At 41.8% G+C, this 12,245-nt stretch overlaps 1 protein-coding gene across 1 annotated transcript in view; it reads left to right on the top strand.

Annotated features, from left to right (window-relative positions):
• The window catches only part of TMEM131 (transmembrane protein 131), a 111,947-nt gene extending 102,873 nt beyond the window's left edge, over window positions 1-9,074 (top strand). The window contains exons 35-41 of the mRNA XM_075523705.1: window positions 12-170; window positions 923-1,097; window positions 1,436-1,557; window positions 1,678-1,774; window positions 2,942-3,039; window positions 4,423-4,583; window positions 8,040-9,074. Of these exons, the coding sequence (XP_075379820.1) occupies window positions 12-170; window positions 923-1,097; window positions 1,436-1,557; window positions 1,678-1,774; window positions 2,942-3,039; window positions 4,423-4,583; window positions 8,040-8,336 (1,109 nt within the window). The 3' untranslated portion in view covers window positions 8,337-9,074. The remainder of the gene's footprint in view (window positions 1-11; window positions 171-922; window positions 1,098-1,435; window positions 1,558-1,677; window positions 1,775-2,941; window positions 3,040-4,422; window positions 4,584-8,039) is intronic.
• Window positions 9,075-12,245: the final 3,171 nt, after the last annotated feature.

Consider the following 12,245-nt stretch of genomic DNA (forward strand, 5'->3'; position numbering starts at 1 on the left):
TGTTTTAATAGGTCCAAACAGTAAGTTAATGGAGAGCAGGCCATCAGTATTAGCAAAGTTTCTCCCTAGTGGTTCTGGACAGGAGCTAGGAAACACCAGCAGCTCAGAAGGGGAAAAGGATTCTCCACCACCGGAGTGGGACTCTGTGCCTCTTCACAAAGCTGGCAGCTGTAAGTAATCACTAGAGGCTGACAGAATTAGTATTCTGCAATGAATATCTGTAGGTAGGTTTGGTCTGTTTATAGATCTTCCTGTCGTCTTCTCACTGCATAGTTGTGCTCCCGTTTTCTGCTGTAGGCCTCATATTGATAGCATCTGGTTTGATTTGGGAGGTTGGAAAAACCGCATGGGCAGAACATGGGCTGTTCCGCAGTTCTTCAGTGATGAACAGGATTCAGAAGCTGCTGGGAAAATTGAGGAAATGAGAATTACTGCTCGAAAACAAAATGTATATTCTACAGCAGATGGAGCTTTGCTTGGTCAAGTCTGCTGCAGCCGAAGTTGAAACTAATTACGTGATTTGTCCTTGAGAGGAAACACTGAAAACGCCTTAATGCAGTGGTTAGCGTGGGGCACTGTTATAAGCTTTTTGGTTGCGTTAAGTCCCTTGTGTGGGAACCGAATCATCTTCCTCTTGGTTGCACGCAAACATAATCATCCCTCTCCACAGTGCTCACTTAGAAAGGTTCTTTCTTCTGTACAAATCATTTATCTTGGTGCTTTCATTGCAATACAATCTCTCTGAAAATAGGTAGTAAGCCTGAATAATGATAGGTGAATATAGAAAAGGAGCTACTTCTTCGATGACTGGGAACAGCCTTTGTCATAATTCCTCAACTGGAACAGAAAGGATAGCAGAAGTTGAGAAGCTTTTGTCTTAAAGTAAATACTACAGGAAAGTGTTTTGTGTTTCTCTTTATAGCTACGGACAACCTTTATAAACTCTCTCTACAAACCCTGAACGCAGATGCTTTCCTGAAACAGCGACAGCCCTCGCCAACACCCGCCTCTCCATCTCCTCCTCCTCCTCCCGCATCTTTAGCTTTTGGGCCACGAGGAGGCACTTACAGCAGCATTGTGAACAGCAGCTGCAGCAAGTGAGTCCAAATCCGCACCTCCTACTGATTTCCCAAGCACAGAACGCTTGTGGAACCCGTGTGCCTCATACCAGGGCATCTCCCTTTTCTCAGACCCATTTCCTCTTCCCATGGAAACTGCTTTTTTGCAGATACTACTCTGCATATCTTACCATGCTATTTATATTTTTCTGGGGTTTCTTACGACTTGGTAGATTGGGAAAATGTGCAATTACATGAACTGTTGAGCTGTTGTTAACATATTGATGAATGCTAGCTTAAATTGCTGCTTTTTTAAATCAAACTGCTGGAGTCCAAAACCTTACCTTTTTTTTTTTTTCTGTTTTTTCTCCTTTAAGTGAAACGAAAAGCAAGCAGCCTAATGGTACCAAACATAAGCTGGCAAAGGCAGCTTCTCTTCCAGGCAGGAATGGTAACCCCACTTTTGCTGCTGTAGCTGCAGGTTATGACAAGAGCCCAGGTACTAGAACCAGTTTGGAGTGCTAAATATTCCTGAATATTTCCAAAATATTCTGTTGTTTTGGTGGTGCTGTTTTTTTAATTTTACTTATTTTATATACACATATATATATTCTTGCAGGTGGCAGTGGTTTACCAAAGGTTTCTCCAAGCAAGGTGGATGTTTCCAGCAGTATTGGCATTTCCCACACAGTTGTTGACAGTGATGGCTCTGACAGGTAATTTTTATATTCTCTAAGGCAAATACCTAGGCCCCTAGAAAACAGGATTGTAACCTGTGAATGGCATTTTGAAGGTAGTGACAGAATTCATTCTGGTTCCTTCCCCCCCCTCCTCCCCTTTTGTCCCCTTCCTCCCTGCTTTCCTCCCCCCCCCCCCCCCCCCCCCCCCCTTTTTTTTTTTCCTAACCTGTTTTAAAGTCTGGGCAGGGCATCTCTCACCTTGCAAAAACTTTAGAACTTACAAGTGACTCAAAAGTAGAGAGAAGGATGTTCTGGATGTGATGGTGACTCTCTCCCCGTCATTCTCAGTAACTCAACAATCTTGTGTTCTCCAGGCATCCAAACAATGAGAGATCAGCTTGGCTCTTTCAGTATTGAGGAGCGTGAACCAAGGTCACTTGAAATAGTTTACAGGCAGAATATCTTGCCGTACAGCAGTATCTTTCATTCCCAGTTTTAATCCTGAGACCAGAACTGTCACTGGGCTTTGTGTTACGCAGCGGCGCTCAGTCACGTTCCCCAAGGCACGCTATCTTTTCTGACATGTTTTGGCAGTGCACGTCCGTCTCGGTTGTAAAAAGCAGAGTGTCTGGTAACCTGTCTGGAATAGGGAAGAGACTTGAATTCAAGTTTCAATATGCAAAGGAATTGCTTTTCTGAGCAAAGTTTGTGGGTGGAGTTTCAGTTTGTTTTTGTGAATGTTTATCACTGGTTCCAGTTAACTCATCTGTATTTTCAAGAAGCTTGCCTACAAGCTAGAGTGTGAGCATTTGTATCCCTTCTGAGTGGTTCTAAATGTTGTTTGCTTGTCAAAAAACTGCGCTATGGCTTGGACCCTGTACGTGTTCTGAAAAACTGAGCAAAAGACCTACTCAGGTTTGTGTTGGAGCTCAGTCTACAGGTTGAAGAGCGTTGTATCTAGAGCAGTGTGTCACTCCAAAGTGGATGTATACACGGGAAAATGGTATTTCATTGAAATCTTTTGTTAAACAAAAAAAAGCTAATTTATTAAATATATAATCTTATATATACATATGTATAGATGTATGTACACACACATACATTTGTACGTATATATTTGTATATAGATTAGTAAGTCAATATTGGTGGTAGTACTGTGTTAATGAGTTGTGTATTGCTTTCCCATTACTCCATAATATTTAGTTCGGGTTTGTGGAGTCCTATCAGCAATCCCAGCAGTCCCGACTTCACGCCTCTCAATTCATTCTCTGCATTTGGACATTCTTTTAACTTAACTGGAGGTGAGTTTTTGTTTTCAAATATTTTCTGTATTCAAATATCAGTAAAGAAAGGGATTGTCTCCATTCCACTGGTTCAGACACTGTTCCCCTCCCTGCCCTCAAAAAGGATGACTACATAGGAAAGCGTGTTAAAAATTTGGTGGTGTGTTCTGTGTTTCAGCCCAGAGAGAGTTAGTGGAAACTGTTAAGAGTGTTTGTAGGGTTGGAAATACTTGAAGTTTCTCAGTTTCAGTAAAATTTCTTGATATTTGTTTTTTCCTTAGTCTTCCTCTCCTCCATCCCTCCCCATGAAGCTTTACAGAGTCTCAAAAGTGAACGCTTTACGCCTGCATAAAACCATTGCTCTATAAATGAGGCAATGGCCCATCCCTCGTGTTGCTTTCCTCTTGTGTTTTCCTCTAGCGTTTGTATAGCTGCATGATGAACTGATGCATACTAAAACCAGCCGTTAATCCCTGTATTTAAATATTTAGGTAAACTTTCTGTAAGTGACTACTGAGATGGGCCTTGATGCAGGCAGGCTATACTGTAGGGCATGGATGCTCTGCGTACTTACTGTGGATTTGTATACTGTGTTTGGGAATGCATGGTAATTTTTAAGGTGTCTACAAAAGATAAGCAAAGCAACCTTCATATGTGGCAGTTGCAAAATGGATTGTATGTCTGCTGAAAAAATGCTGTCTGCTGAAAAAATTGTATGTCTGCTGAAAAATGCTGGGGGTCTGCAGTCAACAGCAGCTGCTGCTGTGGGATTCTTTCATCTTCATTGGCAACACTTGGCACCAGACTTTGAGGGGCTGCAGTAAGATGCCTGAGATCAGTTCTGTGTGCAGGGACCGGGCAACCCATGAGCACTGGTGCTGCCCTCTCCTCATAGCAGAGATGGGGTCTGGGCTGGGGCACAGCCAGTGCCGCCTCCCGTACCAGGGGTTACTTGGGAAGGGAGCGCTGCAAGGCAAATGAGTGCTGCAATTACAAGAGGCTCCTTCAGCCCCATCGCTTACTCCACCTGCAGCTCACTTGTTATGAGGAAGTGCCAGGACTCTATTGCTGGGCTTACGCCCCGTTCCCTGACTGTTTGCTTTCGGGTAAATAATACCAGGAACCAAACAAATCCCATAGGCTGATACTGAATTATACACAGTAAGCGTATAACTCTTTTCCCCACTATAACCGTGATTCTAACTTTGTAGCCACTGTCTGATGTAGGGGACGTGAGATGAGATCTGTATTACTGCGTGACCTTTTCTAATCTCGGTTCTTGCACCACAGCAGGACCTGCTAGAAAAATATGAGAAATGACTGTGAAGAGTATTAGTCTGCTGTGGCTCTTTGAAAAAGAGGAAGAGTAATTTACTCAGTTTTGTTTCATTTTATTTTTAGAGGTTTTTAGCAAACTTGGTTTAGCTCGATCTGCTTATGGGCAGGATGTTCAGAGAAACTGGAGTGAATTCAATAATCCATCATCCATCTGGGATCCTTCAGCTACAGATTCTGTACCCTCCTGGCCAACAAGCTCGAGTTCCCCGACTCATACAACTGCAGTAAGTATTCAGTTCAAATAGAGTGTTTTAGTACTGTTACCAACCTGTTCTGTATCTGCCATCTAATTTCATTTAGAGGATTTTTAAATTTGGATGAAAAAAAAAAATCAACTGAAGAATAAAGGAAAAGGGAAGCTATATGTATTCATCGTTCTGTGTAGTTAGGTTGACATGGCTGTTAGACAAAGAGTGATTAGCCCCGTCACTTGCGGATGATGAATCCATGTAAATTGCTTCACAATAAAAGTATTGCTCACAAGAGCATCTTGCAGCACTTACAAAAGTGTGTTCCATTCCCATGCGCTTTGGGATTGTGGAAAGAGCCGTTCCGCTCTTGTGCCACGGCTGGACACTGCCTCTGCCACTTCCAGTTTGATGGACAGTTGCAAAGTAGCCAGTATGATAAATTTCAGACTTTGATTCTGCTTCCTGAATCCATTGTTGCACCTACTTGTAAATTAACAAAAGGTCAAAAAAAACTTATCTAAAAGACCTCAAATGTATTCTTTTCAGCTGAGAAAAAACACTAAAGGACTGAGCATAAGGTGAAGCCTTTAAACTGACTACTAATTTTGATGGAGATTTTTAGTATAGCCAAAGAAGAAGCAAAAACAACTTTTACACAGACTGTAGCACTGGTCTCTCATCCTTGTGCCTCTATCTGTCAGAATAAAACTTACACCACAACAGCTGTCTTCAGTGCCAGCTGAAATCGTTCTTCATCTTGTCTTCTGAAAATGTTTTTGTAGTGAGTAAGAAGCAGTGTTTACTTCACCTGGTAGCAGTTCAGATGGAGTGGGGGAAGGCAGGGGAAGCCAAAGAAGGTCACACAGCTTCTTACAGACACACACTCACTGATCCCGCCCTTGTCATGCAGTTACAACTGTAGCTGTAACCTCACTAAAACTACGTAAGGAGAGATTTTTGCCTTTTGGTCACATGAAGGGCAGATTTCTTAGCATTTGATGGAAGGAGGGATTGAGGACAACGAGAACAATCTCTCTAGCTCCTAACCTATTTCCTGGCTGCTTCTGAAAAATACCTGTAAGTGTGCTTCAGGAAGCATTGAGACAGAAGCCAGACAAATGGTATAGAAGAATTGTCAGTCTTTCCCTTTAAATACTTTGATGGGGGGGGTGTGTGTGTGTGTGTGTGTGTGTGCATTTTGGGAGCTTATTCAAGGAGAACATCACTTAATAAACAAGAAGCAGCAAACAGACTGAAATGTTCAAAGCCTTCTTAATGATGTGATTTTTTTCAAGTGCTTATGGTAAGCCAGAACAGAAAAACTTGGCTATTCCTGCCACTGAACCTCCTTGCTCTAAGTGCTAGGTGAGAGAGCAGGTACCAGGCCAGGGCCCTGTCCTTTTCTCCTTTCTGGCACAAGAGCCAAAGCCGTTCTTGCAAACAGCACTTACATAGTGGCTTCTCTGTTACCCTCTTTTCTGGGAAGGTTTCTGGGGAGTTGATTTTGATCATTCTCCTTCCTTATTCGTCTTGCTTTCCCGTTTTATGCGTAACTCTTTGCTTCTGTACTAAATAGCATTTGACTTCTGGGTCCCATCTCCCCTCAGGCCTTGCTGCATTGCTGGTACTTCTTCCCAAGTTTCTTTCTAACCACAGTCCCTTACTTCTCTTTCCTCCATTTCCCTGCGTGTAATTCTGTCTGACCGCCACTTTGTATCTCCCTCCACCAGCCCTGAAAGGGAGTAGCAGTCTAATCTAAGGTACTCTTCTCTGCCACTCCTTTCCCAGTTGCTTCTACTTTATCAGCAATTGCCTTTCTATCAGGCTCTCCCAAACGCCTTTGGGACATGTAGGAATCATTCCTGGCTCTTGCCCACAGGAGGAAATAGAGTGGACTTTTAGTGTGTTCAGGGTGGTGTCTGAGCAGCAGAATGAGTGTTTCCTGCTGTAGGCTTAGTAGTCTAATGCTTGTATAGCTTAAATATAACCATTTAGTTATATAACAGTAATAAACTGTAGTCCTGGTTTGGCTCAACTTCTCAGTGACATTGGAGAGTCCTAATGACGTTGGCCCGGTTAACCCCTTAGCATGCTCAAAACTCCTGTCCAACCCTCGGTATCAAATTCTTTGAGGACCCTTTGGCAATGTGTTAGTGTCCAACCAAGTTCAGGTATGATTATACTGAGCATATCATCTTCATTCCAGGGGAGAAAATAAAAACCTGAAATGAAGACATTTTCAAAGTTTACCTTGTTTACTTTTTTAAAGGGATTTTTATTTTAATCAGAGTACACTGATACTGGTTAACCTTTAGTGTGCATTATCTGAGGGCTGAGATCTTGGGAAGGGATGCCCTTTCTCCACCCAGTAAATCCAAACATAAGGATGTTTGTACCTTACAGCACATACTCAACAAGTCCACTGCCTTTTGGATGTATCAAGTTTACTGTAGATTTGCAAATTGAATTTACAGCATATGTACATTAAATCTATTGGCCCTGAGGTATGTAGTGCGTTAAGCCTACATGTAGCAGGTTCTGTGCTAATATTAGCATGAAAGTTATGCTAACCTTTCTCATCTCCATCTTTGGCTGCTTCCGGGTATAACTTTCCACCACACCATGGGTTAGATTCCTCCGCTTGTTGCTTGCTACTGCTTGGGCTTTAATAAAACAGTTGACAAAACCTGGGCCTTGTCCATTTCTGCATGTGTTCCCTAGGCTTGCTGTACCTGTCCTATGCATCCCAAGTGCATTTGTGACGTGTTGCAGCACACCTGCATCTGTACCATGACCATTTGTCAGAGACTTCCAGATGTCTTGAGCCAGGACAGACTTACTGGAACTCCATGAGAAATGGCCAGTTCTCCAATGCCCTCTCCCTTCATCTGGAGAAATTCTGGATGGGGGAAGAAAGTATATACTGGGAATATGGGGAGGTACAGTGGGGCTGAACACAGGTAGGTTCATCCAAAATGTACAATTTAAAGCAGGTATGTCTGAATACAAGGAGATTGCAAACAGCCAAAAAAAGATCAAGGAGTAGACTTCGCTGCTACCTTCCATTACAAGTTGAATTTTGTTGGGTTTTTTTGAGACTTGAACCATGTGTATCTACCTCATTCTAACTAGTTTAATTAAGCTTGAGCTTTTTGGCCCTTGTGTGTTAAAGCTTGAACAGTAGTAGTAGTGCTTAAATTGGTAATGGTATGGGGATGTATAAGCTCAAATGAAAAGCTTAAAAGCCTGTAATGTAATTGCACTCTGCAGCCCATTCAGTTACCAGGCACGTTTGGTGACCATTAGTAGTGGGGTTCCTCTGGGCAAGCTCTAGTAAAGGGAGTTCAAAACTCCATGTTGCAGTGAAGACAGAAGAGGTTCCACAGCAGGCTTGCTGCTTCTTAGATACTTTTCTTTCAGGGGGGCTGTAAACAAGGTGAAAATAGAGGTTAGTGAGCTGCTACTTACCTGGCTCTGTCTTTACTGCAGTCGATCCTTGGCAACCCAAGTGGCCTGTGGTCCACCACTCCATTCAGCAGTTCCATTTGGTCAAGTAATCTCAACAGTGGCCTTCCCTTCACCACTCCAGCAAACGCGTTGCCAGGTATTGATCTCATGGGTAGTGAAAACTCCTCCGCTGCTCCTCCTCCGCCCGCTGCTGCCACCGTTGCCAATCCTGCTGAAGACATGGGACAGACCTACAATCCTTGGAGAATTTGGAGCCCGACAATTGGAAGAAGAAGTTCAGATCCCTGGTCTAATTCACACTATCCTCACGAAAACTGAAGTTAAGCAAAAGGAAAGAACTCTTACCCAGATCATGATACAATTCTGAATGCAAAGTTTTGAAACATCATTTTCAGGCTGTTGCTGGTCATTGCTTTCCCCTGCCCCCTGCCCGCCAGTCATGCTTTCATCACTTGCTCCTTTTTAAAGTCTGTCCTGCAATATGGTAGTGTGAGATTGCAGATAAGCTTGAAAAAGTCTGGGTGTGGTCACAAATCCCAACTACAGCTGAAGCCTGTAGACCTGAACAATTTCACTGGTTTCATATTTTACCATCTGCCATCTTATTTAGGAAACAATTTGAACTATAAAATGGTCCTGGCATGCAATACTTTTATGAGAAGTACCGGTTTGGGTTTTTAAATTTTTTCCAGTATTATCCTCCAAGTTCTAATTTAAAATCAAAAGGCACTTTGTGCTAAAATGCAGAGTATTTTTTTAAAATAAGGCTGTCTTTGTTAACACAGGTTCTAAGAATGTAAAAAAAAAAAAAAAAAAACACAACAAAAAAAACCAACCAACACAAAACCTTAAGAGCAAAATGGCTGAATGTAAGAGCATTCTGGTGAGACTGTAATACACTTTCTGTGCTGTTTGTACATTTGTAAACCTGAATGCATTTTTAAGTTGAACTGAAATGCACACAGCCAAGACTTGTGGAAGAAACAAGATACCTTGTGCATTTCTTATGGATACAACTTTGGGTTGTACTTTAAAATAAATACTGCTTTTTTCAAGATCTGTCTGCTGTAATTCTCTTCTCCTGGTATTTCCTAAACTTGTGCATGCATGAATCCACTTGGTAGTGGGAGCCTTCGGGCCAAAATCTACTGTGCATAGGGCCTATATTAACAGAAACTTCACTGCAGTGAAACCTGGCTTCTCAACAGTGCACGTTTGTATAGTAGTGGAGAATTAGAAATTGTTTTTAGGGTTACACAGTGCCACCCACTTGAAAATTTGCTGGATAGCAAAATGCTGGAAAAATGTCTACACTGTTTAAGTTTCCAATTATCAGGCATAGTAGCAGCTGCTGCTGTTTATGCTACACCCATACCTCTGTAACACTGTTCCTGTATAGGTCTGAACAAGAACTTTACTATTTTTAGATACAATTTATCTGTCCCTTTAAGGTGCCTGTTTCCCTTCATTAACAGTAAGGCAAGCCCCAGTGACTACATATGCTCATCTAAGCTAAAGCCAGGTAAAAAGGAACCCTTCCATTACAAGAAAGCATTAACAGACACTAGCAATGTAATTTACTTATGACTCAGTGGCACTGCTTAAAATTTACAGCAGCAGATTTTTATCAGAATCCATCCTTTAAAAGAGCAAGAACCCTGTATTTTAGTTAAAACCTTTATGCTACAAGGAATATTGTATGCAACAAACTATGAGGGTTAAATAAATAAGTGACCACTTTTCCAGCTTGCATTATGTAAACAAAATCTCTGCAACCATCAGATCGCTGTCTTCTTGCTACCACCTGCAGAAGCTTGAAGATAGAGATCTCTGAAATGGGAACTTGCTGGAACTCCTTTGTTTGTAAAATCTGGATATTTCTAGAACCATGCAAGGTCATGAAACGTTCAACTTGGATTTGTATGCAATTTACTTCTGAGTAACTGGGCAAACAAGTCTCTCGCTGCATGCAAAATAAAGAATAAGTAGTTAAGCTACTGACATGCTAGGGCCTGCTTTGCTGTACGTGGAACTTGGGAAGATAACTAGCAGTAACTTCAAGGTGAAAGAAGCTGCTTAAGTTAATATGCCACCTCTCTTTCCCAGCAGGTGTTTATATTAGAATTGATTCCATGGAGGATAGAAGCAGAAATGAATACCGAGATACTAATAGTCCTCAGTGGTTTAAGCAGTTGTGAGGACAGGAAAAATTTCCTGCTTTAAAAACATTTCCCTTTGAACAAGACAAGGCAACACACAAGTAATTTAGACTTTTTTCCCCCTAAATGTGAGCCATTCCCTGGTGTTATGCAAATAACCTCTGCCTCCTTTAGAATATTCTCAGTTCTTGCTTGTGAAGAGTTTCCTCTTGAGTACCAATTAAATATTACTTAAGTTCTAGCAGTGAAACAACCTGAACTATCAAGATCTTTGACAAAAGTTTTCAGTTTCCTAAGAGAAGAAAAAGCATGTCCTTCTCCCCAAATTTATAAGGAAAATGTCCTAGGCCTAAAGACTTCCCTCTACTCAAAGGTTATTTTGGAGAGCACCTTCACTCTGTTCTGCCTAATTAAAGAAAGCAAATGAGCTGCCTTAAAAAGAAGTCTTAACTGTAATTTAGAGAATTTAGGTGAAATAAAATCTGGGCAAAAATTACGTATTTCTAAAGAAGCCTCTGTGTAGGGTAAGTATATGTACAACACAGGTTTTGCTGCCTTCTACCTGAGGTGTCTACTTGCCAGCTTTTATGATATAGTCACCCTTTACATGCATTGAAAACATTTTTAAAATTGCTGAATATTGGGGGTGGTGTGTGATGAGCTACAAACATCCACAGGCATTACAAAATAATAGAGAGGACAGACTTCTTATGATGAGGTAAAAATAAAAGAACATGAGGTTTTTGGCAAAGCACATGTAAACTCTTATATAAAAATCTATACAGGGTTGAAAATGTTGCAGCCTGCTGGAAGGACAGCTTAAGATAAAAGAACACGGGGAGAAGTAAGGTCAAAAGCTCGGAAGCAAGGGTGGACTCTGTTTTCAAAAGCAGAATGAACAAGACTGAAGCTCAGACCATGAGGGAAGTTCCATCTTAAGTAAAAAGACCAGAGGAAAAAAAAAACAGTTTAAAGCGCTTGGCAGACAGGCTGTTGTGGAAACCAGGGAGCTCACAGGCCTTCTGATAAGTTAAACATTTCTTCAGAGTAGCATCAGGGCCAAGCTACCATGAGTCAGCTCTTCTCTTCCAGACCTGGAAGCTACTGGGAATACAAAGTTCCCAGCAAGGAAGAGAAGTAATTACTGTTAATTTTGGTAATTATTTTGGCACTCCAGAAGGGCAGTTCTATTCTGCCAACTCTAATGAATAGACTTTAAAAGCCTGAAAAGTTTCTGGCCTGTTTTTAAAATCAGAAAGCCTGAAGTAGGTAAATATGGCCCTAACATGTGAAATCAGTTTAATTAGCACTGGCTCTATTTCAAAAAGCTCTTGAAAGGCATTAGAGATTTTTGGTTAAGTATAAGGCCGTACCAGAATAGGATATAAAATTCCAGTCAAAGAACAGTGTTTATTTCACGGATACAGACACTTGGAATGAACCAACATACCAATGAAGAGGTCTGGGCCCAGTCCTGGCCACAGTTCTGTCAGCAGCGGTACGTACCATAGCTTGGCCACTGCCCTGCGAGACAAGTACCAAGCTGGGGAAAACTCCAGGATGACGTAGGATGCAGCATGTGAGTAAACAGCAGATTCTCAAAACTGGAGCGTCATGGTCAGATCATACTGAAGTTGCCCACTGGACTCCTCTAGCTGACCATGAACTGTCTGCCTGACCCAATGAGAGGTAAAATTAAGAGTGCACAAGTGTTTACCTTCATGGGGTAAGGAGCTATCTGTCACTGAAACTATTTCACCTGGAGTGATGTTTTACACTAAATATAGCTTTGACTTTGCTGGTCTGTTTTCCCAACCTGTAATTATGAGCAAGTTTTCTGAGCTTCAGTGTTTCGGCCTCATGAAACAATGACGACTTCAGCTCACAATGAGTCAGTTTGTTAGAAGAGAGCCACGCACTGGGATTGGAAGTAACCCAGCTTCTACTGTACGATTGCTGCAACTGGAAGAGCGTTCAGTCACCTCATTTTAAACAGGTTCTGCTTCAAAATTGAGTCTTTTGCCCAGTGCCTGTTTTCATCTAATGCCTCTAATATCAGTCAAGGATG

Source organism: Mycteria americana, chromosome 1 (assembly GCF_035582795.1).
Source record: "Mycteria americana isolate JAX WOST 10 ecotype Jacksonville Zoo and Gardens chromosome 1, USCA_MyAme_1.0, whole genome shotgun sequence".
NCBI lineage: Eukaryota > Metazoa > Chordata > Aves > Ciconiiformes > Ciconiidae > Mycteria > Mycteria americana.